The sequence below is a fragment of the Strix aluco genome, chromosome 5, assembly GCF_031877795.1.
Source record: "Strix aluco isolate bStrAlu1 chromosome 5, bStrAlu1.hap1, whole genome shotgun sequence".
NCBI lineage: Eukaryota > Metazoa > Chordata > Aves > Strigiformes > Strigidae > Strix > Strix aluco.
In genome coordinates this window covers 66,695,589-66,720,542 of record NC_133935.1, presented here as the reverse complement: position 1 = coordinate 66,720,542, position 24,954 = coordinate 66,695,589, and the positions used below count along the sequence as shown (strand labels likewise).

Here is a 24,954-nt window from a genome sequence, read left to right as displayed (position 1 = left end):
CGAATCTGAGTCATCATAACACATTCAGCTCTATCATTGTTATTTCACTCCTTGGCTGTTTTCCCTATAAATATAGGGGCAGGAAAACAGTTTACTGTGAAATATCTCATATTAGCATTAGACAGGTAACATGAGATAAGGGGGGAAAAAATAATCCAAAACTCATCTTTTGAAGATACTTTATCTAAGATACTACTATTCATAAAATGGATGATACTAATATTTTCTTCTGACTGTCCATTTCTCCCTGAGGGACTCCCCACAAACAAAAGTACTTCTAACATTTGAAAAAACAGGAAATCATTATAAAACCAAATCAGTTGCCAGGGAAGCCTGACTACTCCAGTTTCTGAAACTAATTTAGATTTTATTATTTTGATCTCATGGATTCTCTTTAGAAACATAAGACCCAAATCACAAAACATGCGATTTTTTATTTGAGAAACTCCTTTAACTCCAACTATAATTGGCAGTGATCTACACACAAATGGATTACATGGTCACTCTGAAGTGTAATTCCTGGTACAGATCATGTACAAGTCTATGCTTTCAAATGGGGAATAGAGAAGGAGCATATGACCAAGGCAAAACATCGTCAAGGAATGTGATGGGGAGAGACAAGGGAAGTACTAACAAAAGACAAATGTTCTGTTGATCTACCTCCAGTGAGGTAGAAGTCCAATTCTACCTCCAGTTGGTATAAAGTCATATCCAAGATCTTAAGGAGGGCCACTATGAGTTTGCAGTGTGCTAAGCTGGCTAACTAAATCAGCAGGAAACTATTCATTTTTTTAACTGATAGATAGATTTTTCTGCCAGTTTAATAAGATACTAGCCACAGCTATCATAAGGGAAGAGGCCAGAGGAGACAATCCCTTTCAGCACTGAAATCAGCTCATTCACCTTGTAAAAATCTCCCCTTTCAGCTGCTGGAGATGAATGGAAGGAAAGATCTGAAAAACTCTTATCAACTCGAAACTATCCATGCAGAACATACATGTACATATAAAAACACACATGCACAATCCATTTAACATAGAGACATTTCTGGATTTAGAGAGGTCTGTATTCCTGTTGTGGGGTAGGCAGTGTACCACTTCTTCCAGATCTCTTATTCTAGTTGAGCACCAAAGGTACTTTAAGCACAGGTTCATAACAGGAGCTTAGGTCCAATGAAACTACAGACATACTGCTTTTCTATCCATAACTAGGCACATGTCTTAACGGAAAAACAGTAGATAGAAACACCAAAGGTGAGGCTTGATGAATTGGATCCTAACTGCAGTTTTCCTCCTCACCTGTCTGTTCTTATAAGGCAGGTTACTACTAAAAACAAACAAACAAAAATACATACCGATAGTCAGGTGTGTGTTCTTGTTCCTGGTGAGATGCTACAAGAAATTTGCCTGTAGGAGCAGAGAGGATTAAAAAATGCTCTTAAAACTGCAGTTTTCCCCTTCTGTTTTCCTAGCTTTTCCTAGCTAAATTGGTAGCTGAGGAAGGAGTTTTGCAACAGATGCACACAATTTTATTTATTTCAGAAGATGTTTCAGCCACATTTCTTTGTTTATTTTACCTAGGGCTACTTCTTTTTTTCTGTTAAGCTAGGACCCTAACTTCTCATCTAAACTAAGCAGCAGCCCATGGCATTAATCCTACTGAAACCCAGCAAAGCAGAAACCCTTGAAACATGGCACATACACTTGCTGTTATCTCACCAAGCTGACCCCAGAGGGATATGATTTTTGTTCCTTCTTACCAGCTGTGGTGTGGAAACGGATCATCTACCAGCACACCCTAATTAAAGCTACAAGCAATCAAGATTTACTTTGTGTCAAAAAACAACACACAAACTCCCTTGTCAAAGAGGGCTGACAGGGGGTGTTGCTTTGAATTACAAAAGCATTTATCCACAGAGTGAGATGTACAGCAAAGCTTTCTCTGCCTGAGAAAGGATATTTTCATGTCAGCAGCCAGTCCTACGTTAATTCTGGTTTTAAAAGCCTGCCTCTTACCTCCATGATTGCATGGGATGAGAACATTCAACCTCCAGAGCAGTATCCATTGTGGGGTACCTAGTTTACTAGGTGTGCAGAGAAAAGTCCTGGCATCTGGCAGATTGTGCAGTCCCCACTGTGCTGAACAGGGCAGGAAGGGAGCCATCGCCAGGCAGGGAGCCCGGGGGTGTTCATCTTCACTGGAAAGCAGAATCTATGGCTGGTAGTTCTATGACAACCTTTTTTTTTATTCCCATCTATTCCAATCCAAATTCTAACATAATCATTCTGTTTAGCCTGTTTAGTTTTCCTCTTTCTTTTTGATGAATGCAAGTTTCTTCACCTCTTATTAAAATACTTTAGTTCCCCAAAAGAAAGGTAAATATCCCCTATTATATCCTGTCATTAGGTTCTTCCAAGACACTCCTGACAGCAAAACAAAAATCAGTACCTGTTTAAAAGGTTCTTACTGTCTGGGGGAAAGCACCTCAAACCATATGACTCCAAAGAAAGTCAAAGTCCTTCAGCACCTTGTTAGTATAAGCATTTTGTGGAAAGGAAATTCCTTCAGATGTGAAACTTCCCATTAATTTCTTTTCCAACCAAGGTCAGTAATAGAAGTAGTATCTACTTATATCGAACTTTCTGGATAACTAAAGCCAAACATCATTTAACAGAAAAGATACAGATGATCTCTTGAAGATACAAATTCAGTTAAACAAAGGCAAGTGTGTTACCAGAGAAAAAAGAAAGCAAACCGTTAAGATGCATTCTACATATGACTCTATCTTTTCACTTTACAGTGATTCATGAAGAACTTCTACACTACCTACAGTCTTTGTCCAGTTTCAATCCATGTGTGACATTTAGAAAACTGGATTTTTATTTTTAGGTAGAATTGTCACTATTTCTTTGCTACTTAAAAAAAAATAGTGTACAATCATAAACTAACTTGTTCTATTTATAAGAATAGTAAGATTGTAGAAGATATATTATTATTTATCTGCCTTGTCGAGAGAATGTTCACACAAGTACCACCAGTAGGGGCATGAGATTTGGCAATATTTGAGAAGTGGCAGCTGCATCCTCTGGTTGTTGATGGACCAAAACCACACACAATATTTTAGGTGAACGGAGAGGCTGCTGTACACATGCTCTTAAGAAGCACTGCTCTATACTTGAAAGAGTATTCTCTATGTATTAAAATACAATAATAATTGTCAGCTTTTCCAAAAATAAAACATGCTAGCATACCTGAAGAGCTCTGCACTGCACACACCTTTCTCTCTCTTTATTTCCCATCCCCAAAAGCAAAGCAGTAAGCCTTGCAGCATGCTCTCAGCCACTATCACCCTAGTTACATGAAAAAGCCTATTAACATGGAAATTCTTAGTGTTCAAAATCTATACGATCATACACATAATCCAGCTAAGAGGAAAAGGCAATCTGTATGGGGGATATCCCTTGTTTGAGGGCAGCTAGGTTCTGTAAGTTTTAAAGATAGTTAAGAAAATAAATAAATGAAAAGTAATATACCTAAAAATACATTTTCATATGTGAAAAAACTCTTTTAATATCAGTAGTATCTCCTGTTATTTGGCTGATTGTTTCTGGTTTGAGGGGTTTTTTGGCTAGTAGATTTTGTGCCTGGTCACTCAGAAAAAGCCCCTTCCCCCTTTCACAGTCCAGAAATGGAAGTTTAATGGGAAAGAATATTCTGTTTTCACCTCTCCAATTAGAATGTCAGTCCACATTCTTGAGTTTACACATAATAAAGACTTTTATTTATATAAAAGCAATGAGATGCAAACCAACTTTACAACTCCTACAAAAGTGAAGTATAAGCAAAAATATCAATTATGACTTGTACTCATAACTTTACAAAAGCATTTATCAGTTACACTGACTGCATAACTGCAGTTATAACAATCTCTTGCAAATATATGAAGCCTACTACATATTGTCATATTTTACTTTGCCATCAGTATAAATCCATGTGACTCATTACCTTTTTTCTACAGCTATCTTCTAAAGCAACACTAGAATACAGATACCAACAGAAGAGACAAGATGCGTTAAAAATATTATCAGTGTATTTCAAAATTATTAGAGAGACACACTATTTACTGTGTTATTCCTTGGCTCCTACTGCTGTAACTATATTGCTGTTTATAAACTGAAAAGTTTTTAAGCCTTAATTCAAACAGTTGATTTGTATTGGACTGTACTGTATTGGCTGCATTTGCAGAATCCAAACTACTGAGCCATCTGCACCACAACTGCTTTCCAGGCTTTGTCTTTGTCAAAATCCTTTAAGGTATTATTGGAAACCTAAAAGTAAACAAATTTCAGACAAATGGAAACACGAAACAATGCTCTGTTTAAAAACTGAAGTTCAATCAAGTAAATATCTGAGAGAAGCTATGAGAGTGTAAACACGAATAGTTACAGAGTTATTAAAATATTCTATACACTGTAAATTCGTATAGTTTTCTTTATTGTATAGTATACATTTATGATATAAAATATAATAGTGTAAATTGTATAATACTTGAGACATTTTGGTTAAAGAAACTTGTTCAAATCCCTATTTTAAGCATGTTACTTAGGACATTTTTTCAAGATTTTTGCTAAATTGTGACTGAAAGGCCTAGCACCTGTATCTCTAAACCAACCGAAGCAAGATTTATCTACATACATGCAAGCAAACTAAGGTCTTGCCTAAGAACACAGACTTCTGAGAAGCCAAAGGGATCTGCAACTTTACCTGTAATATTATTCATGTGTTTAAATACTAACAGGTAAGCAAAAAGGTGTTGCTTTTCTGGACAAAGTGTTCCTTTTAGTATTTAACTGGCACCCAATTTCTCAGTGACTCACAAATTAGGAATACTTCAGAAAATAAGCAACCTATGCCAAATGCCCTCAGCAGCCTGAGGGGACATAAATCCACAGCTTCCACTTTCCATACCAGCTGTATAATGACTTGACTGAATTTCAGTCCCTGCTCCCAGTGCTTTCCATCCAGGGCTGTTTCAATGCAGATGCTCTTTCTAGAGCAGGGACTGAATTCAGCACTCTCTAGTGCCAGGCCATGCAGTAAGCATCCAGCTAACGTGAGTTATTCTCTCCTAGTCTTTAAGGATACAGCACTTTGCTCTGTACAGCAGAAGTGAGGGAAGTCTAAGTGCTTCAGTGCTGTGCTATGAAATGGATGTAGTTAACCCACACAGGCTGAAGAAAGCTGGGTTCCCCCGGTCCCTGAAATACCACTCTAGCCCTAAATGATTATATGAAAAGTGGTAACAGTAATACTGGCACCACCATGTTCTAAAAAAATGTATGTGATAAATATGTATCTGAAAGGATAGCTCGAACATGTAAGTACAGGAGGGAAATGGAAGGGAATATCAATTCTGATCTTTATCACCAACTTTGGTAGTGCAGTTAGGACATGGAAAGACCTGGGATGCCAGGCACCCCTCTTTGCGCACTACCAGCACATGTAGCCACTCACTCAGCTTGCCCGTTTTTGGTCCTATGCTTCAGGTTCTTAACTCTTCCCATTCTAAGTTTAGGGAATTTAAGAAAACTAACTTGGTTTAGTATATTCACTCCCCCACAGTAGGCCTTGGAAAAGTACAACTATATCAAGTACTCTCATTCCACAGCCCAAAACTTCTGCTCGCATTGAAAGGGTTAAATCCATTCCTTTCTTAATAGATGGCTATCTCATTATGAGAACATGGTCATGCAAGGCCCATCATCTTTTCTATAACTTCATTCTGACATAGAAATAGCAATTATGGATCTGCATCTTGTGCAGTAGAACTATCATTTTATCTTAGTACAATGACGAACCTCATCTGTAGTTGGGAGCCCATACTACAAATGTAAACAAAAGGGAGCTTTAACCTTACAACTGTTTTTCTCTTAACAGGACTTGTCACAGATTTACAGATATTGCGTCTGTCATGCCCCAGTTATCATTTAACCAGCAAAATATTATCTCTTTTTTACAAAATTCACCAGTGCATTAACATCTTCACAGTCTTACAGAGCAGCTTTTAATTGTGATCTGAATTAAGTAACATGAAACATTACCAAAACAATCTAAAATAACAGATTTTTAAATTTTATAATGGGTATAAATACCTACCTCTGTTGTTTTGTATTCCTGTTTCTTAACCTGTGATGCTGTCCATGACGAATCATGTAGTTTCATTTTTGTCTTGTAATTTACACACTGTATTACAGTTCCAATAGTAAGGCATGCCTGAATTAGCAGCATCAACATCAGAAGCAAGAGGAGTACATCATAAGATTGCTGAAAATAGAGACATGAATATGTTAACTACCAGAATAAAATATTTTCTGCCATTCCCACCCCCATATTCTTGAGATTTGTATCTAGATTTCATTTTTTAACTCAAATTATAATTTACAGTTTATTTCAGCATAAAGCTTCAATTAAAATTTGAGTGCCTGAGTTTACTCAAAGTAGAACAGATCAATAATTTTTAACAAAATGTTAATTTGCCAAATGATCTTTTCCTCTAGAAATAGAACAAAATTGAGGAAACCATCCTCCAAAATATAGAACCTCACTGCTGATTGGACTTGTCTGGCAATCACTGAACTATTGCCTGAACCTGGTTACCATGGCTGGACCTGCCTTGTTTTTCTTTTTTTGGTTACTGTAGGACTGCACCCCTTGCCAATGAGGTCACTGTCCTTGTCTGCCTTGCTGTCACCTTCTGCGCCCTTGTTCACCCTCCTTTGCAAAGCGGGCCACTCTTGCTGCATCCAGACACAAAGTAGTGTAAGAATGTAAGAAATGCTTGGCAAGGTCACACCAACTGTCTACAGTTCAGTCTTCTGTCTCCAACATGTGCAACAGAAGCTACTTAAAGCTGTGACCACTTCCTGAGGTCCAACCATACACTATGCTCCTCCAGTATCAGAATAGGATCACATACTCAAAAGCTGGTTTTACAGTCATTAAGATCTCAGTTTGATAAACATTTTCCCTCTCTTCTTCTGAAATTACAAAACTGCTTAAGGACTAGTGGGTACTAAGAGTCAAGACTCTTACTGACACTATTTTAATCCCCATAAATGGTGAACATCATCTCGGATTGCTAAACACTTTGACGGTAAAGCCCTAGAAAGCTCTTCAGCAATGCACTGGTAACACTTCATATTGAAATGTTTTAAGATTTGTAAATTTTTCTTCTCTGCCCCAATCCAGGCTTTGAATGAATCCAGGTATAAGCTTACAATCCCAACTGTTGGTAGACATCCTAAGAAACAGAAAAATGTATTCTTCAACTAAACCTAGAATCTTTAATATATATACTACAAATTTATAAAAACCTCAAGGAGTCCAGCATATTACATATTATTTTTACTGATTTTTTAGAATAATACCCCATTTTTTAAAACTATAATTCCAGGGCAGCAATAGATTTAACATACGTAAAATTGTGTAATTAGTTAAATAAGATTTTTTGAGTAATTTCTATAACATTTTATTCAATCTTTATAACGCAGTACCATGTCTGCATTGTCAAGTGTGTTGCTACTGTAATAGATAGATGTTAATTTTTCAATTGCATACAAATACATACTTTAACAGCAGGTGGGTAATTTTTAAAGATGTCAACAACTTGCATGATACTGAAGGATAAGTATGCAGAAGCAGTGAACAATAACGGAGAGGTAACACTGCTAATGGCAATCAGGACCTCAACCTAAAAAATAAGATAATAAATGTTAAATAAGAATAAAAACAAGTTAACACTTTGGTTTGTGAATTCTATCTCCTTGAAGCAAGCATAACAGAAGTGTGTAAAAGTGTATAAGATTACACATATGAGACAAATATTAACAGCCATCCACATTGCATGGAGGTACAGAAGCAAGCTTTGAATAAATTAAGCTTCCTAGCCAAAACTGTTGTTTTGTAATTCATTTTCCATTTAATATGGGTGATGGGTATTTTGTTTGATTTTAAAAGCCCTTTTCATAGGCAGACGGAGGAAGCAATACCCAATTTTGAGAGCCAGTACAGAAGTATCATTTATTCTTCAGTTTGTATGAAATAATGAGAATTAACAGCAGGTATTACAGATTTACAGCCTAAAATAACTATGCAAATAAATTTGACTGCTTTGAGGCAAATTTATTGACACACAATAGCAGACGAGTTTCCATTCAAATATCATCCCTACAGGATAAAATTCTGACTTCAGTTGTGGTCACGTATCATTACTAACTTAAATATGGTTGCATGACTATAACTTAGAACAGATGTTTTAAGGAGGCTTCACTACACATCTGGGACAGTCAAGGAATAAATACACTCTACTGAATATTCTTAGTCCTTGTTGCTAGTCATGCAGATGAGGAATTTGTTTTAAATAGGTTCTAGGTCCAGCAGCCTACACACCTAACTGTCTTCTTTCAGAAATCACAGCTCATAATGAAAGCAGAATGGAACAGAAGGGACCTCAGCTCAGGACCATGAAAGCAGTTCTGGGCACACCATATGAGATACGTCGTTTTCCTACAGTAATATCCATTCCCAAGGAACCAGTAACAAACAGTCCTTTCAATTCTTTTCTAGAATTGGTGGAATTAAGTCTCCAAAGGACCTACTGGATTTCTCTTCAGGAATATCAGCTTACAAACATGCTACATATTTCTGTTATATTTTGTAGAAGTAACTAAAAACAAGTAGTGCCCACTATCACAGGCAGGCTTACTTAGTATTATTCCACTCTAATGACAAAATCCAAGAATTTTACACACTTACCAGACATTTACTTGGATATTCAGCAGCTACATGACTTGCAATAGCACTGGGAAAGCACTAAACAAAAAAGTATAACAAAATAAATATTTACCTACTTGAAAATTACAAAAGTTACAATTGAGTTACAGTGATTCCCACTAGTCATGGATCACATCCTACATTTCCTGAAAAGGTAAAACTGTATAGACTTATTATGACAGTATTAGGAATCAATTAGTCAAATAGAGATAAAACTAATCTTCATTTAACTTGCATTTAATGAGTATCATGTATTAAACCTACATATACTGAAATATTGACACTTCTACATAAAAATCTAATGGACCCTACTGAACTTCATGAATTCTAAATGCTGAAAAACTTGTTTATAATCCTTTTCCACTTCATGCTGAGGGATTTTCCAGACATAGGAGCCATATATAAACCTAATGTTCATTGTCTTCTTTCTCAACTGGTTCAGTTCATGGCAAGCAGGGTAGCACAGCACCCTTTAGGAATCCACTGCTCCTAGGTACAGGTTGTTATTAGTGCCAAGGGTTACCCATCACAGTCTCAGGCTTTTAAGACAGTTAAGGCTGACAGGCTAAAGATGATATTCTAAGGATTCTACCACGATGCAACTAAACTCAACTTTCTATTTTGCAGCCTGACACATCCTAAAACCTAGGATTTGACTGACAAAACACTTCACTTGCAATACCCTTGTTTTATTACTCATTTCCATTTTACTGAACTGAGGACTGAAAATGTATCAGAACATTTTATAAGAATCAAAGTATTGTAAATCAAAATAGAACAAATACATTACACAAATAAGTATATTGAAGCACTAATTCATTTGCTAAGCAGCAATTGCGAATAAGTATTAGGGCCAAATAAATATTCCAGTACAGAGGGAGAAAATGAAAAAAAAAAAAAAACACCACGAAATTTTTAAAAAATCAAAGACATTGTTTTGAAAGAGTACCTTCATTTTGCACTACTTACAGCAACTAAGATCCAAAAGAATGTTACTGAAAGATATGGACCTGAGACTAGAACATCCATATTCAAAGCAATTATTCCACCAAATACTGATGAAATTCCAATAATCACTTCAACTACCTAAATCAAAGAAGAGCACACAAATTATTAACAGTGCATTTGAACACCAAATTTCCTATTTGCATATAGAAAGGAATTCACTGAAAGGAAAAAATGCATTTATGGTATTAGCTAAGCATAAAGTCAATGTTTTTCAGTTCTCTATGGCAAAACTTCAGCTGGCTTGAGTGAAAACAAGATCAGCCTCATTATACATATTTATGCTTTCATTTATTAGCTCCACTGAACAACCGTTAATTATACACTATTTATCCTTAAGTCATTAAGTAGTCTTCTTCCTATTATGCATGGCAGCTATTATTTGTCTTGCAATATTCTAAAAGCAAACATTTTAAGATATATCTCCATTTCTGTCTTTATTCTTTCAGGTCTTACCAACACTGATTTCTTCCTGGCTTTAAAGAAACTTAGCACTTCTTAGATGAAAGAACAAATTGATTTAATGAAATAAAACACTTTTCTTACTGAGTATGACTTCAGAATTCGAGTAGGAAAGCTGACATTGCTCAAAATGATGGTACTGTCATATGCAGTATTCTAGAAGGGAATAAAAAATCATGATCAAAAAACCACAGAAAGCAATACAGTCCTTTCTAATATAAGGTACAACCCGTTACAGATCCTGACAGTGGCATGCAATGTCTGGTTGGCCCACCAGAGCTGACAGTAACACCAGTGTCAGAACACATCAATCACATTAAAAACAAATGAGGTAGTCCCAGATTAGCTGTTATACAACCACTGTTCAACAATGAAATATGGTCATCTTGACTCCCCTTTCCACCTTCAAAATACATACTTTCTTCCTGAGCCTTCAGATTTTGCTGATGTTGATAAACAGTAACTGAAGGAGGACAGTACACTACACAACTTTATCTAGCAAGAAATACTTCCACTGGAACACAAAATGGCACAGCACGTTTGTTTTATTATTACTTAAAAGTACTACTGTTGTAGAAAAATGAGGGTAGGATTTGGGAGAGCACTTGTGACTAAAACAAATTTTACCTATAGTCAGATACCACCAAATTGTCATACATGATGAATACTTTCTCCGCCTTAGGCTTCAAAAGGCACTGCCTGCATACATACAAGTCACAGTATTCTAATGTTTCATATGTCATTAAGGTTTGTTCTACAAAACAGAAAGAAAATATTTTCCATGCCTGTTCATAAGATATTCAAACAACCCTGTGCTGTATTATTGCAACAGGTCATTTTGCAAGAAGGTCCACTGCACTCAAAGATAGAAGAGGCTATTACTGTTTAGTACGTTACTTTTATTTATTGTTCAAATCTAGTTTTACCATGTAATTTTGAAGTTACATACTGGAGTCACTAGTTACTTGCCAACATATGTAATACAGGAAAAATTGAACATTTTAACACAAAAAAAAAAAAAAAAAAGGACATTTTTAATCCTTAAGGGAGGGTACATACTTTGTTTCTCGTACAGCAGTCTTCAGTAGACCTAGCTGAAATGATCACAGTAGTTGCCATGAAGATTTCCAGCAGAATAAGTAGAATCAAGTTGAAATTTATCTGTCAGTAAAATCCCAGATATAAATGAGTTACATCTTTCATATTAAAAGGGGGTGGGGGTGGGATCTAGCAGGATCCAGCAGGCTATTTTCTGTGACACTGAGACATATCTGTTAATTAGGTACCTTGTTAAGCGTTTTCTTGGTTCTTGATGAATTTCTAGGACAACACTTATCTACATAATATTCAGAATACCTAATCTGAGAAAGAAATATTTATTTCATTTATGGGAATATTCCACCTGAAGATTTTATCACTGTATTCCAGAAGAGCACTTAATGACAAGGGGGCAATTGCTGGGTACGTTTGCATTTTGCAGGACCTTCCACGTGTAGAACACTGCAGCAAAGCATGGAAGATTCACAGAAACAGAAAGAGGACAAACAAGAGCAAGGCTGACTAGCCCAAGGGCTAAAGCAGTCCACTGCAGAGGGAAGAAAGGCCACAGGCTCCCAACCCCTATGCTGCAATCCAAACGGTGCAATACAACATCTAATGCTGGATGAAAACACAACCCAAAGAACTGGGCTGAGAATCTTAGCTCTGTGCTCTACCTAGTGCTAACAGAGTGCTGCTGAACACTCTTCCTGCTTTCATAGCTCTTGCAGGTCTAACAGACTACATTATTGTGCAAAAACATGGATGCTGCCATTCCTCCTGCCACTGCTCATCTTCAAGAGATAAATTAGTGAACGTAATAATTAACATTTCTCCTTGGTTCCTTATTATCTCATGAAAAGAGGTAAATACATACTCTACATGGGCTGAATAATTTTCTAGAGGCAGGCAAGTTAGGCAGAGTGGATCTTCCTCTCTTGCCTTCCAAAGCACCATGTTTTTCCACCAGCAGCCGAAGAAAACATTTGGTGGTTAGGTCAGGCCATTGGGCAAAGTACCAAAAGTTTAGGGAGAACTGACTCCATTCAGAACCTATACAATTATAGCAGACCATTCACTGCTTAATAACTTAGGACAGAATTATATTGTTCCCTCATGTCAGACCTGCTTTGCTGATGATCAAATCTCAGTTTTTCTCTCACACATATCTTGCAGCACACGTTTTTTGAAAGAGATCATAGGTGGCAGATTTAAGAGGCTTTTTGGGGCACTAAAATTCATCCTTCTCAGGAAATCATAATTGGAACTATGTGCCTTGCAGTACACAACAGACTGTACAGTTGTACTAGAGCCACAAACAGCAATAAATGTCCTAAGGGTAAGTTTCTAGGGAAAGAGTTAGCATGAAGAATAAAGATATTATTTGGCAAAAGAAGAGGTGTCAAACATGTGGCCTGCAGAACAATTTAATCCAGCCTGTAAATTCCCATTATTTGGATGTGTTTTGACACATAGGGTTGGTACTGACATGGGCTGGCAAGGCCACGCTATACAGTGCAGTGCCAAACAGACATACAAGTTTGAGTCCTGAAGCACTGTAACTACACTGATGGACTAGCTCATTTAGTGCTAGGTATAAGAAGTAAATAACAAAAAATGGAAAAGTAACAGTAAATAACTTAGATTTTTTAATGTAACTTTTATCTTTCCAGTATGCTTTTTCTGATATGACATGTCTAGAATATCAGGTAGAGCCTTCCACTGACAAAATTAGTTCAATACCCCTAAACCAAAGTAAAAATATCTCATCTCCAGTTTTGGAGTGTAGGTGGTTTTCTTGGTTTTATTTTTTAAACAGAAATACAGCTAAAGATAGAAATAAATATCTTTTTATACCATCTGTAACAATGGAAAATTCAATGTTAGATTTCTAAGCACTAAAGAACATTCTCTCTACAACTACCACTGTACATAAAATCTATCACCAGATGCAGAGAACTAAGCTGTGTCCCTAATCCTCTTCCTTGACTAAGGAACATGCAAGTGCAACTGGGTAGAAAGCAGTAGATTAGCACAACCTTAATACAATTTGCTCTAAACCTGCACCAGCTATTAAAAATGTGGCTCACTGAAACTGTATGACAGGGCTGAATCAATTTAAAGATAAAATAATTTAAAGCTGAATATAGTTGCTTAAATGCATACTTTTAACATGATTTAAGATATCCTCCAGATGTTTCAAGACATCTGCACAGGTCTGACAAATGACAGAAGACCATAAGGAAACTGATGCCCTCTTGGACCAGATGCTGGAGCAAGGCAGGACAAGCCAGCACAAACCTAATGGAGACAGACGCTTATGGTTAGGCAACCAAATCAAGCACTTACACTCCAGTATCCGTGTGCACCCATGTCGCCTAAGCTTCCACTACTGTCACTGAGGACCTAGTCTATACAGAAAGGACAGGGAACCCCAAAAGCTACTGGGACAACTAGTCACTTACTGAGACAGGGTTCAATTATACTAGCTGCTAGTGCCGTTTGAAATATTCAAGCATATTGAACATGCCTGCATGAATGGAATGTATGACACAGGACTGGGAGACTCTCACCCATCCAGAGTAGAAGCAGCAGTCAGGCAGAATATCATAGAATCATAGAACAATTTGGGGTGGAAAGGACCTTAAAGATCATCTAGTTCCAGCCCCCCTGCCATGGGCAGGGACACCTTTCACCGGATCAGGTTGCTCAAAGCCCCGTCCAACCTTGCCTTGAACACTCCAGGGAGGGGGCATCCACAGCTTCTCTGGGCAACCTGTTCCAGTGTCTCACCACCTTCACAGTAAGGAATTTCTTCCTTATGTCCAATCTAAATCTGCCCTCTTTCAGTTTAAAACTGTTACCCCTCATCCTATCACTACATTTCCTGATAAAGAGTCCCTGCCCATCTTTCCTGTAGGCCCCCTTTAAGTACTGGAAGGCCACTATAAAGTCTCCCTGGAGCCTTCTCTTCTCCAGGCTGAACACCCCCAACTCTCTCAGCGTGTCCTCACAGGGGAGGTGCTCCAGCCCCTAATCATCTTTGTGGCCTCCTCTAGGCCCACTCAAGCAGGTCCATGTCCTCCATATGTTGGGGGCCTCAGAGCTGGACACAGAGCTCCAGGTGGGGTCTCATGAGAGAGGAGTAGATGGGGAGGATCCCCTCCCTTGACCTGCTGGCCACACATCTCTTGATGCAGCCCAGGATACAGTTGGCTTTCTGGGCTGCGAGCGCACATTGCTGGCTCATAGTCAAGTTTTCCATCCACTAATACCCCCAAGTCCTTCTCCGCAGGGCTGCATTCAATCCACTCATCGCCCAGGCTGTATTTGTGCTTGGGATTGCCCCAAACCATGTGCAGGACCTTGCATTTGGCCTTGTTAAACGTCATGAGGTTTGCACAGTACCACCTCTCAAGTCTGTCCAGGTCCCTCTGGATGGCACATCCCTTCCCTCCAGCGTGTCAACCGCACCACAGCACTTTTAAAATAAGAGATGTCTAAGTTCAGGCCTGAGTTCAGATTCCTGCCTTAGCCATCTACACCAAGGATTGTATTGAAGGGTCCCAGTGAGTGGATCAACTCAACTGTAATGGAGGTACAGACACTCAACTTGCAAGGAGACAATAAATGTATGTACTCAGTTTGGAGTTAATATCAATCCTGTTCAAGATCTGAATGCTTTCAGTTACAGTGGCCAGCACGCACGAGGTTCCACTCATTTTTGTCCATCAGGCTTCCTACTCTGAAAGCTGGGAAAAACAGAGTGGCAGCAGTGGCAGTTTGCATCTTTTACACATCACATCCTTCTTGTTGGTAGTATACCAACTACAGACCTGCACCCTGCTGGAGTGGTGTCACACAGTCACAGTCTAGGATGTGGCTTGTATCTTGCATTCTATTTATATATCTAAAGTAATTTTGTAGTTATCCATCAATACAAGTAACACTAATGAAGAATTACCCAGGTCCTTAATAAAGCAGGGGAGGGGGGCAGGGGGGGAGTTTAAATGTGAATTGTCTTAATTGGATAAACTTACCCTTTTTTATGAGTCTTACTGCTTTTAAACTACTGGCAGTGATTTCACATCAGACCTAGTATTATTTTCTTGTGCAGTTTCCCACGGGGAGGGAAAATAAATATGATGATGAAAGAACAGTTAAAGAGATGGTATTCTACATTTTCTTTGTACCACATGGATAATGGAGAACAGCTGGCAATGAGCTGCCAGACAGTAAGACTGTGTCACTGAAACAGCATCCTTCAAAGAGGAGAGCAAGTCAGCACTACAAATAAGTCTTAAGACAGAAAGGTTCAAAAAAGCTTCAGAGCCAGCTCTGCACACACAGTTATCCTCACTTACCTTTATTCAGTGATCAATGACATAGTATGGACATGCAGTAGGCAAGTGAAAAAAATTAAAACAACATAACCAAGAATGCCTTGTGGATATTATTATAGATAATTAACATTTGGCAAAAAAGAGAATTTGCCTTGTTATAAATTTAAAGTTTGTCACTTACACTTTTCAAGTCTAATATAACCTCTTTTTTCAAATGGTTTAATCTGCTTTGAAAATACAAAAATTGTGAATATTTAATAATAGAAAATTCAAATTTTTATGCAATCAAAAAACTATTCACTTCAAAAGTATACAACTAAATTTAAGCTCTTACACACAGGGACAGCTCAAAGCTTCTTGAGAGCATAAGAAAAATTGATTTTGTCACACTGGGGCCCATTACAAAATAACTATTTATTGTGGTGGCAAAATGAGTCCCTTGGGCCCACCTTTCCTGAGCAGACATAGCGCTCCACTGTCCTGACAGCACTGTGATCCTGTCTACCAGGGTAAAGGGAATGCAAAGGGACTGGTAGTCTCCAGTCACGCTTCTCTGATGTTTTCTCTCAGAATGCTTGGACTAGTTTCTAATATTTGAACTCTCTACCAAGAAAGAAAGGGAAAAGGGAAAAGGCAGTACCCCCGTGTCTTGCATTTAATTCATTCAGACCCAACAGCCTAAGACACTTGAGGGGGCAAATGCATGAGGGAACTGCCACATTATCAATAAGCTAGCAAAGGCTGTGCAACGAATTGACTGGTATAAACTCTCCTGAGATACACACAGAGCCCAGGGGGCCATGACATTGTCCCATCAAACACAAAGCAAAACTGACTACATCTAAAGCCAGTACTGCTTGAATTCAAGTGATCTGACTGACCAGAGTACTAAATCTCCACAGCTCAAATTGACTACAGTACTCCATCTCTCTGAAAATTAGGCCAGCTGCACACAGATGTGAAGCTAGACTTAGTGAATTAATTTTAAAAGCAGGTTTGTAAGTATTGGCCTAATATACTGCACTTTCTAAGGGGAAGTAAGCACAGTTCATTTAAAAGTTCAACATCTATGAAACCTGGAGCAAACCACATGTTATTAAAATAGCATAGATAACTCCAAAGCAAACTCTATCTCGGCACTATTTTTCTGTTGGCAAAGTCTTTTGTTACTAACAATTCAGATCTGCTACATTATTATAGGGAGCCATTATTACTGCTGAGCTCTTAGTATCACAACAGTTGATATGACAGTGGCAAAAGAACTGAATAGCACATGAGAGCAGTCATTAACCTTTATACAAAATGTGTGATATAGTTGTATTGAGTACTGCTATTCTGTGATGCTCTATTATGAATATTCATCAGTAGTAACAATAATACCTATCACTGTGTTATTTACTCACACATGTAATATTCTTGTGTAGTACAAAAGTACAGAGATCTCAGAATGTTTTACCATAGCAAAAAAAACCAAAACTACCCTGTAGTTCTACTGTTGGGCTCTGACTACCACAGACAGATGTCAAAAGGTTGTGACTCAAATCCAGTGAACTTTACCCAGCATCAAATATGTGTGCTTCAAATGATGTAACTCCTGCATTCTCTTTGTTGATGATGTATAAGAAAAATGTTCCTCAAAAGCTTCTTTCCTGGTGGCCTCACAAGCAAAACTATCCATTAAAGCAGATCCAGGAAAGGATTATGCTTAATCTGATGATGAAATGTCCTAGAAGCAGCACTGTTTGGGACATCTTCTCATTTCGGTACAATTCAACCCTAAAAACTGACTAATCTACAGATGAGCTACTAATTTATTTTCAATTTTCTTTTCTGACCATGCTCTTTCACAAAAAAACCCCAAAACCAACAGAACTTGCTACAGTCAAGAGAAAAATAAAATCAGTTGATCAAACTGAATCACATTTGAAGATCTCATTCATGTTTTTGAACTTTGAATACAAGAAGATGGGAAAGTCGTTTCCATATTAATCTCCTCTAAGTTAGCTGTACCGTGCATCTTTCAGCCAAATAAGTTTTCATCGCTGATGTCAATTTTCCAGTCTTGTCTTAGTAAAGTTACTGCTAGATGGTCTCTCCTCACAGACTAAGTAAGAATACTGGGATATTGACAAGGTAATTACATGTGATTTCCATGCACCTCACCCCCACTTTTTTTTTAACAAAGATAAATGTAGCATTAATTAATAAATGTTTTAGTAACTTACATTTATAGCTGATGGATTGAGGACAAGTTTGCATCCAAACCAAATTAAACATGTTGTTGTAACAGCAAATGTAGAGACAAACAGAATCTGAAAATTGGGTATCTGAAAAACAGTTTTAGAATGGGTTTCTCTCTCATTTTAACCAAAAGGGGGAAAAAATATAATTTCCAATAAAATCTTATACTTACCACATTAATTTTATTCCTCGCTATAGCAAAGCTCACAACTGCTGATGGAATACACTGGGAAAATTAAAAGAGAAGACTAGTGGGATATTCTGCACAAAGAAATTTATATATATTTCTATACATGTATTTTATTTGGTCTGAATTCATATTTCAGTTGACTTAGACAAACAGAAGATCAGAAACTCTGAGGAAATTCTGTTGGTTTAAATATGCCTTCCACATCCCTCAGTTTTGACTAGCTACCCAGCACAATGTGATGAGTAAAGAAAAGAAAGAAAGTCTTTCATGAGGCATTTCATGCCTTTGTTAGTTTAAATTAACTCTAGAAGGCCTGAGATCCTTGAGCAGGAAAAGAAAAACACTGCTACTCCCAAACTGGGCCTCCACATTCTTTTAAACAGTCATGGTTGTGTAAGCTAAAATCTGGCCAGTCTCAACACCGTTCTGAAGAACTTTGTAAAAACTGATCTGATGAGTCAAATTACACTTCAAGAATTGTGCCTGGGATCTCCACTACATTCACTAGGAACTGTGTTTCTGTACTGAAGGGCAGAGCTAAACGGAAAAATCATGCATAAGTGAAAAGCTTCACAAAGTAATTTCTCTATCCCTTAGCTGTTCCCCACCACAATAGACATGGTACCATTACAGATCCAATTCTATTTTCACAAACACATAATGTTACAACATACTACTAAGCAAAATAAAAAGATACTCAACTAAGGGTTTTTTTTGAAGTTTCCATGTTAAATAATGAATCATGTCACAAATGCTGCATTTCTTTACTAATTATCTTTTGACACATCTGAACACTGATGGCTTAACAATGGAACTACTATAACTAGATTACTATTGACATCTAAAATTCTTGGCAGCACTTCCTTAACACCTGTAGTTAACATAATTAACATAATTAAAACATCCTTTTATGTCCTGGATACCCTAGAGTCTCTAGAACATTACAGGACTATGTTTAGGCAACTGAATCCTACTACTAGTTGTAGGAGTCTGGGCCGCGCTGGGAGAAAGTTAGTGCAGACAGAAGAATGCAAGGACGAAGACAAGGCCAGCAAAATAAGGCTGGCAAAAACACACAAGATAGCAGATAAGTGAGAAACACCTGTGGTCAGCAAAAGCACACAAGTCTGAGCAAAACAGGGTATGAGATAAGGGAGTTTTGGCAAGTTTTGGGCTTTACGTGCTAATTGCAATTAACCAATGCAAATGCTTGTAGAGGTGCGTGAACAGCGCGTGTAGATGACCTGTAGCCTATTAGAAGATAGATGAGTGCGTGTATGGAACTTAGTAGAATATAAATGTAACCAGGATTGGAATAAAAAAAAGATGGACGACCTGATCATCACATTGGTGTTGCGTCGTTTCTGTTCCCGCATGGAGAAATAAGGAGCCCGGCTAATGGTGACTCCGACAACTAGTCAAGTTGGTTAAAAAAGTCTAGAGAGCAATTCAGCTCAAGCTAAACTAGACACTTAGTGGTCAGGCACCTATACAGCTCTTTAGGCTCTTCCCACTATATTGACTCCGTTACCTGTAGTAGGAGCTGTAACACCTTACTCACATACACATACCCAAATGTACACATCTTTACCCACAGCAAGCCATTCAAACCCAATGTGATAACCTTCTGCATCTACCAGATCTTTGGTAATTCTCAATTCATACAAAGTTCAAAGAGACAAGATTTGGAACAGAAAAAGAGACATCTCTGTAACTAACACTAATGTTGCAGAGAGTAACACATCAGTGAAGTTAACTTCAAAAACTGCTTCAACTTACACTAACACCTCTAGCAGAAACATAAGTGACAACTCATTCACAGAACAAATCCTGGGACTTGTTTGTTTAAAGTAAAGCATGAGTCTTGCACCTAACTTAAAACAAATCTGCAAGTCAAGTTGTGAACATAACAATGACAGAACAGAATCTTGCCATGAACAAAGCAAGTACATCAGAGTCATCTTACGCACATAGCTCTGAAGTGTAGATTATGTATATATAATCTTATTATATAACCAACAAAAAAAATTTGAGTCCCTAAAAATATAGTAAAAAATACTGGACTTTGGAAATGTCAGACATCTTTAATGTGTATTTTACTAATAAAATAGTAATATTCAAGAGAATGTTAGTCTGCTTCAGTACTTGGATATTAAGGCAAAATAAACTGAAAGAGTAATACTTTGAAATACGATCTGAAATATATTCTGATACCTTTTAGCCAGGAAATTCCCCAAGTACTTAACAATGCAAATTTTCTTAAAATGGAGCACAGAAAATATGTTCATGCAGATAACTACTGCACACCAGTGGTGAGCTGGTTAACAAAAATAGTAGCACAAACCAGTTGTCTTTATGACAATCATTATTCCCTTAACCCTGGGATGAAAATCCATTTAATGAACTGTTAAACAGAATTAAATCTTCCATGAAGAAAGTTAGTAGTAAAAAGACAGACAGAATAAAAGACAATAAACCCACAAAAATTATTTACTGTTGATTTTGTTCTCAAACAGCCACAGCAAATAATTAAGAATGCTTACTGAACCTGCTGCACAACGTAAATAATCCATTTCAGATGGAAAAATATTTCCCAGATATAGTGAAAATCCAGAAGTAATAAGGAGGCAAGTCTGCAAAGCAACAAATAAGATAAATTAACATGAATAAAACTATTTTTAAAAAGCAACTAGTCAGATAGAAATCAGTAATTCCTTTCAAATTAAGCTACTGATGAACATTTAACAATGTGAATAATTTTGAAGAAAAATATCAAAACATGGTGAGTTCTGAAGGAGATGTTTTGCTGGTTACCAAGACTCAATACTGAACAATATAATCATGTCTGAAACAAGCATTGTGCCCTGACTGGGCAAACACCTAACAAAATGCTCAAAAGGTAATTGCAGCACTTAGTGCTAAAAATGTTACAGAAACCCCAACTAAGCCTCTATTTTGCATTCTCTGCTTGGCTCCACCAAAATTCATTATGCATATCAGCAGCTGGGCAATTATCAACTAGAATACAGTAACAAAAATAATATTAGGATACACTGATGAAGATTCTTCCACCTATATTGCTGCCTCCCTCCAATCTCTTTCTGCTGTGGTCCAGTGGCACACCCATAAATGTTCAACTCCTCCCGTTCCCTTCTTAACTATTCTGTTTATTTCATAATTATCGAAGTTACACTCTCAGAAATAAATGATTAGTGTATTCTACTAACATTTTTTCTTTTTGCTTGTCGTTCCTTAGTGGGCATTTCTTTGAAGGGGCTGGGGAAGATGAGAGACAGAATGACTCTTCTGTTTTATTGGGGCCTTTTTTTCATGATATAAAATTACAGGGGTCTTTAAAAAGTCCTTGTCAAAAAATGACAGAAAATAAGGATAGCGTATGTATGTATAAGCACACACACAGAGGATTCTGGCGGACTGGAAGACCAGTATTTATAGAACACAGCTTGAAATTGTGCTTGAAGGATATTGAAACATTCCTGCACAAGAACAGCCCATACTAGCAGTCACTCTGATGTCACTACAGTTTGCAACAGCTACATGAAGTAGACAGCGCTGTTCACTGTGACTTCTGTTGCTCAGCATACAGACTTTCCTTTCTGGACACTGCCTTTCAAAGGGGTTGAGAGAAATTAACCACTACAATATTTGGGAGAAAAATCTAATCGGAATTTATTGGATTAGTTTAACAAAACTGAATTTTCATTTATCCATAAAAACCATGCTTCTTGATAATATGACTTCAGGAAATGAGCATTAACCGTTAGTATCTCCAATCATTCACAACAACTCAGTAAAAGGGAAAAATCTAACTGAAGACAGTTGTTCTTTTTGACAATTAAGTTTGATAAAATTTAATGCAAAGAAAGCCAGTTCTTCTTTTGCTCTCTTTTTATGTAACAGTACATCTGAAAGGAAATCCAAGTTTTTCAAATTGTCAGAAAGGAAAAAATGTTCAGCTGTTTCCATGAAAATAAGGCAGTTCTTTTACTCACTGTGCAAAAACAAGTAATTACCATATTAACAGTGAAACATTTTAGCTCTTAATAAAAATTACTCTTCAAAACACACAAGCTGGCAGAAAAAGAAAAGATCAAATTCTAATTGCTATAATGAATTTTAATTAACTTGGCTCAGAACATGAAGAAGCATATGATGTAAGTGCAAGAGCAGTGTCCTATGATTCCAGCAGTGACACAAAAAGTCAAATCAACACGACGTTCATGTAAGAAACACAAGTATATACCTCACTACCTGAAGAGTCTACCAAATAACTATATGACTATTGAACCCTGAAAAATTAATGTGGCAATTAAGTACCGTACAAATTTTTCATGCCAAAATGCTATCATGCCAAGTAAAGTACTCTGAACAGTTAAAAATATGTTAAAAGGATGTACATGGTCAGGATACTTTACATCCTTTACCAAAAAGCAGTGCTTATACATATATATGGGTTGATATTTACCACTACCACACTCATTCTGTTTATGCTATATGATTAATATTAAAGAGAAAAATCAGTCTTCATACAGCATCTTTGATTAGTGCAGAATTACCCACAGAACCATTAGTCAATTAAGTGTTACACTCTAAATTTGCTAAACATGTTCCTTTCTGTACAAATATTTATATTCAATACTATCAGTGATGAAATTCTGAGTTCCCAAATGATGTGAAACAGAACAGATTACTCGGCACTGAGACCTCACCTACATTTTAAAATTTTGTATCATTTAAAGTACTTACTCCCATCAGCAAAGAAAAGATCCATGTTCTGTAACTAAAGCAAGGATGCAGCCTCTTTGATAGCTGAAGGTCACTGGATTTGATATCTGGTATATAATTTCCATTCTCTTGTTTTCCCCTCTCCAAAGTTGGCATCCTGTCATAGCTAAATTCTTCTCTGTAACCTTCTTCCCTGGTCATAACACTTCACAAAGGCAATTAAATAATAATAATGGAAATGCAAATGATGAAGAAAGACCAAGAATATAATTTAGTTCCTTCACATACTCAGATCAGTGCTCAGCTAGGTTTTTGTCTATTTAAGCTAAAATAAATAAAAGCATATTTAGTAACAAGCTGTATTTACATTTCAAAATATGTAAGCATTCTAACAACTCACTTGTGTACAATAAGTTACATCCTATAGCCACAGTTCATAATAATACAGTATAAATACCAACAAAATGAAAGTTTGTGTATCTATGATACCTCAATAGACTTATTTCAAGATCTAAGAACCATTTTTGGAGGTGTCTAGTATGGGGGTAACTTTATAACCAAAGCTTTTTTCTTTTTTTTTTTTAACTCTAGGACAGAAAATATATTTAACATATTTAGATATTAGCTTCTATTTGATTTTAACACTTCTTATCAGGTATCTAAAATGACAGACTTCACTACGAGTACGATGACCTCATATACTCACAATAACTCAGCTACAGCAAACTGTTTCTAATTTACCCAGGATGAACCATTTCTCTTGTTCACTTAGCCCTTTTTTGTTCATCTCACTGCTTGCCAACCTGTTCAAATACCTTGAGAAGTATCTTATATTAGAATTAAGTTACTGCATATTTTTCAACAGTTAAAAACCTTCATGCTTACCTTCAACTGAAAAGTTAACTGTCAGTTTAAAACAGTCTTGTGAACACAGCTGCCTGTACACTTTGTGATATTCTCACCGTTCAGTGAGTCATGCCGTCTTTGAAAAGTTCTCCCTTACACTTTGGCTTTCAACAACATCTATTCAGATATGGAACAAAAGCACAGCAAAAACTTCAGTTAAGCCAGGGAACAGGAAAATGCCTCCTGAATTTTAATTAACAGAACACACTGGAAAATGACTGTACTACATTCTCATAGGGCTGCTTCCAAATCAGACCAACAAATTAAAAAAGTTTCAAGTCTCTTTTATTTGCGTACTGCCCCTTACTTGGTATCTTAACTAAAACCTTCCTTATAGTTTAGCAGTTTTAGTTTTTATAATAGCCAGTGATAATGATATTCAACATTCCAGTTCTTATTTCAAAAGAGTGTAAGCTACTTACAATGCAGCATTCCCCTAGAATAAACTACAGATAAAAATTCAAGTATTCAAGTATCCCAACAAGTTGGGAGGTTAGAAAGTTTGAAGTTAGAAATCTATCAAGAATTCTATCTTCACTGTATAACTCTTTTTTATCTTTTTCTACTAACCCTAGTTTTCTAGAGAGTTCAGATAAACCCTGCACACTTCAATCATGCTGACATTCATACTTACAGAACACCATGACTAAACAACATATTTTAAATGTAGCAGGCAGTAGTGACATGCAATGGCCAGCATACATTGGATCCAGTCCTCCTGCTTATTAGGCACTAAAAAAAAAAAAAAAAAGAATGCTTTTATCTTGAAGATGTTGGCACCTTGACAGCTACAGCAATGACAGGGTCTTTTGTCTAAACTTTAAACACTCTTGTAACCAAGACACAATTAAATCTTCAGTATTCTGAAGGGCATCACCTTTAAAGTATGCTCGAAAAACTTTAGCACAGCACTACTTCTCAATTTGTACGGACTGTAGACTTTGCTCTTCTCATAATGTCAGCCAATACTGAAAGAATATTAAAATGTTACAATTGTTTTAATAGACTGAAACATGGAAATTAATACACCATACACAGCACTAAAGACAGCTGTAAACTGTGTGAGAAAAGGGGCAAAAAAGAGACTGTGTAGCCAAACAAAACTGTCTTAAGTAATTAAGCCCTTCTGTTCCTCTGTTCACAGAAGAAACAGTATGCAAATATTTCCATTATGTGTAACTTTTCAAAGAC

At 36.9% G+C, this 24,954-nt stretch overlaps 1 protein-coding gene across 2 annotated transcripts; it reads right to left on the bottom strand.

Moving 5' to 3' along the window:
• Positions 1–3,750: 3,750 nt before the first annotated feature.
• On the bottom strand, positions 3,751–23,866 carry MLC1 (modulator of VRAC current 1). Of its 2 annotated transcripts, XM_074825491.1 has the most exons (12): positions 23,743–23,866; positions 22,879–23,062; positions 20,655–20,744; positions 18,094–18,147; positions 17,906–18,007; positions 11,359–11,460; positions 10,384–10,455; positions 9,802–9,918; positions 8,815–8,871; positions 7,628–7,750; positions 6,157–6,324; positions 3,751–4,328 (listed from the first exon to the last, which is right to left on the bottom strand). In XM_074825491.1, the coding sequence occupies exons 2-12, from the start codon at positions 23,056–23,058 to the stop codon at positions 4,254–4,256; spliced, it is 1,140 nt and encodes a 379-aa protein (XP_074681592.1). In that variant the 5' UTR covers positions 23,059–23,062; positions 23,743–23,866; the 3' UTR covers positions 3,751–4,253. The 2 variants fall into 2 exon arrangements, with proteins under 2 accessions (XP_074681592.1, XP_074681593.1); XM_074825492.1 differs by lacking the exons at positions 17,906–18,007; positions 18,094–18,147.
• Between the last annotated feature and the right edge of the window lie 1,088 nt (positions 23,867–24,954).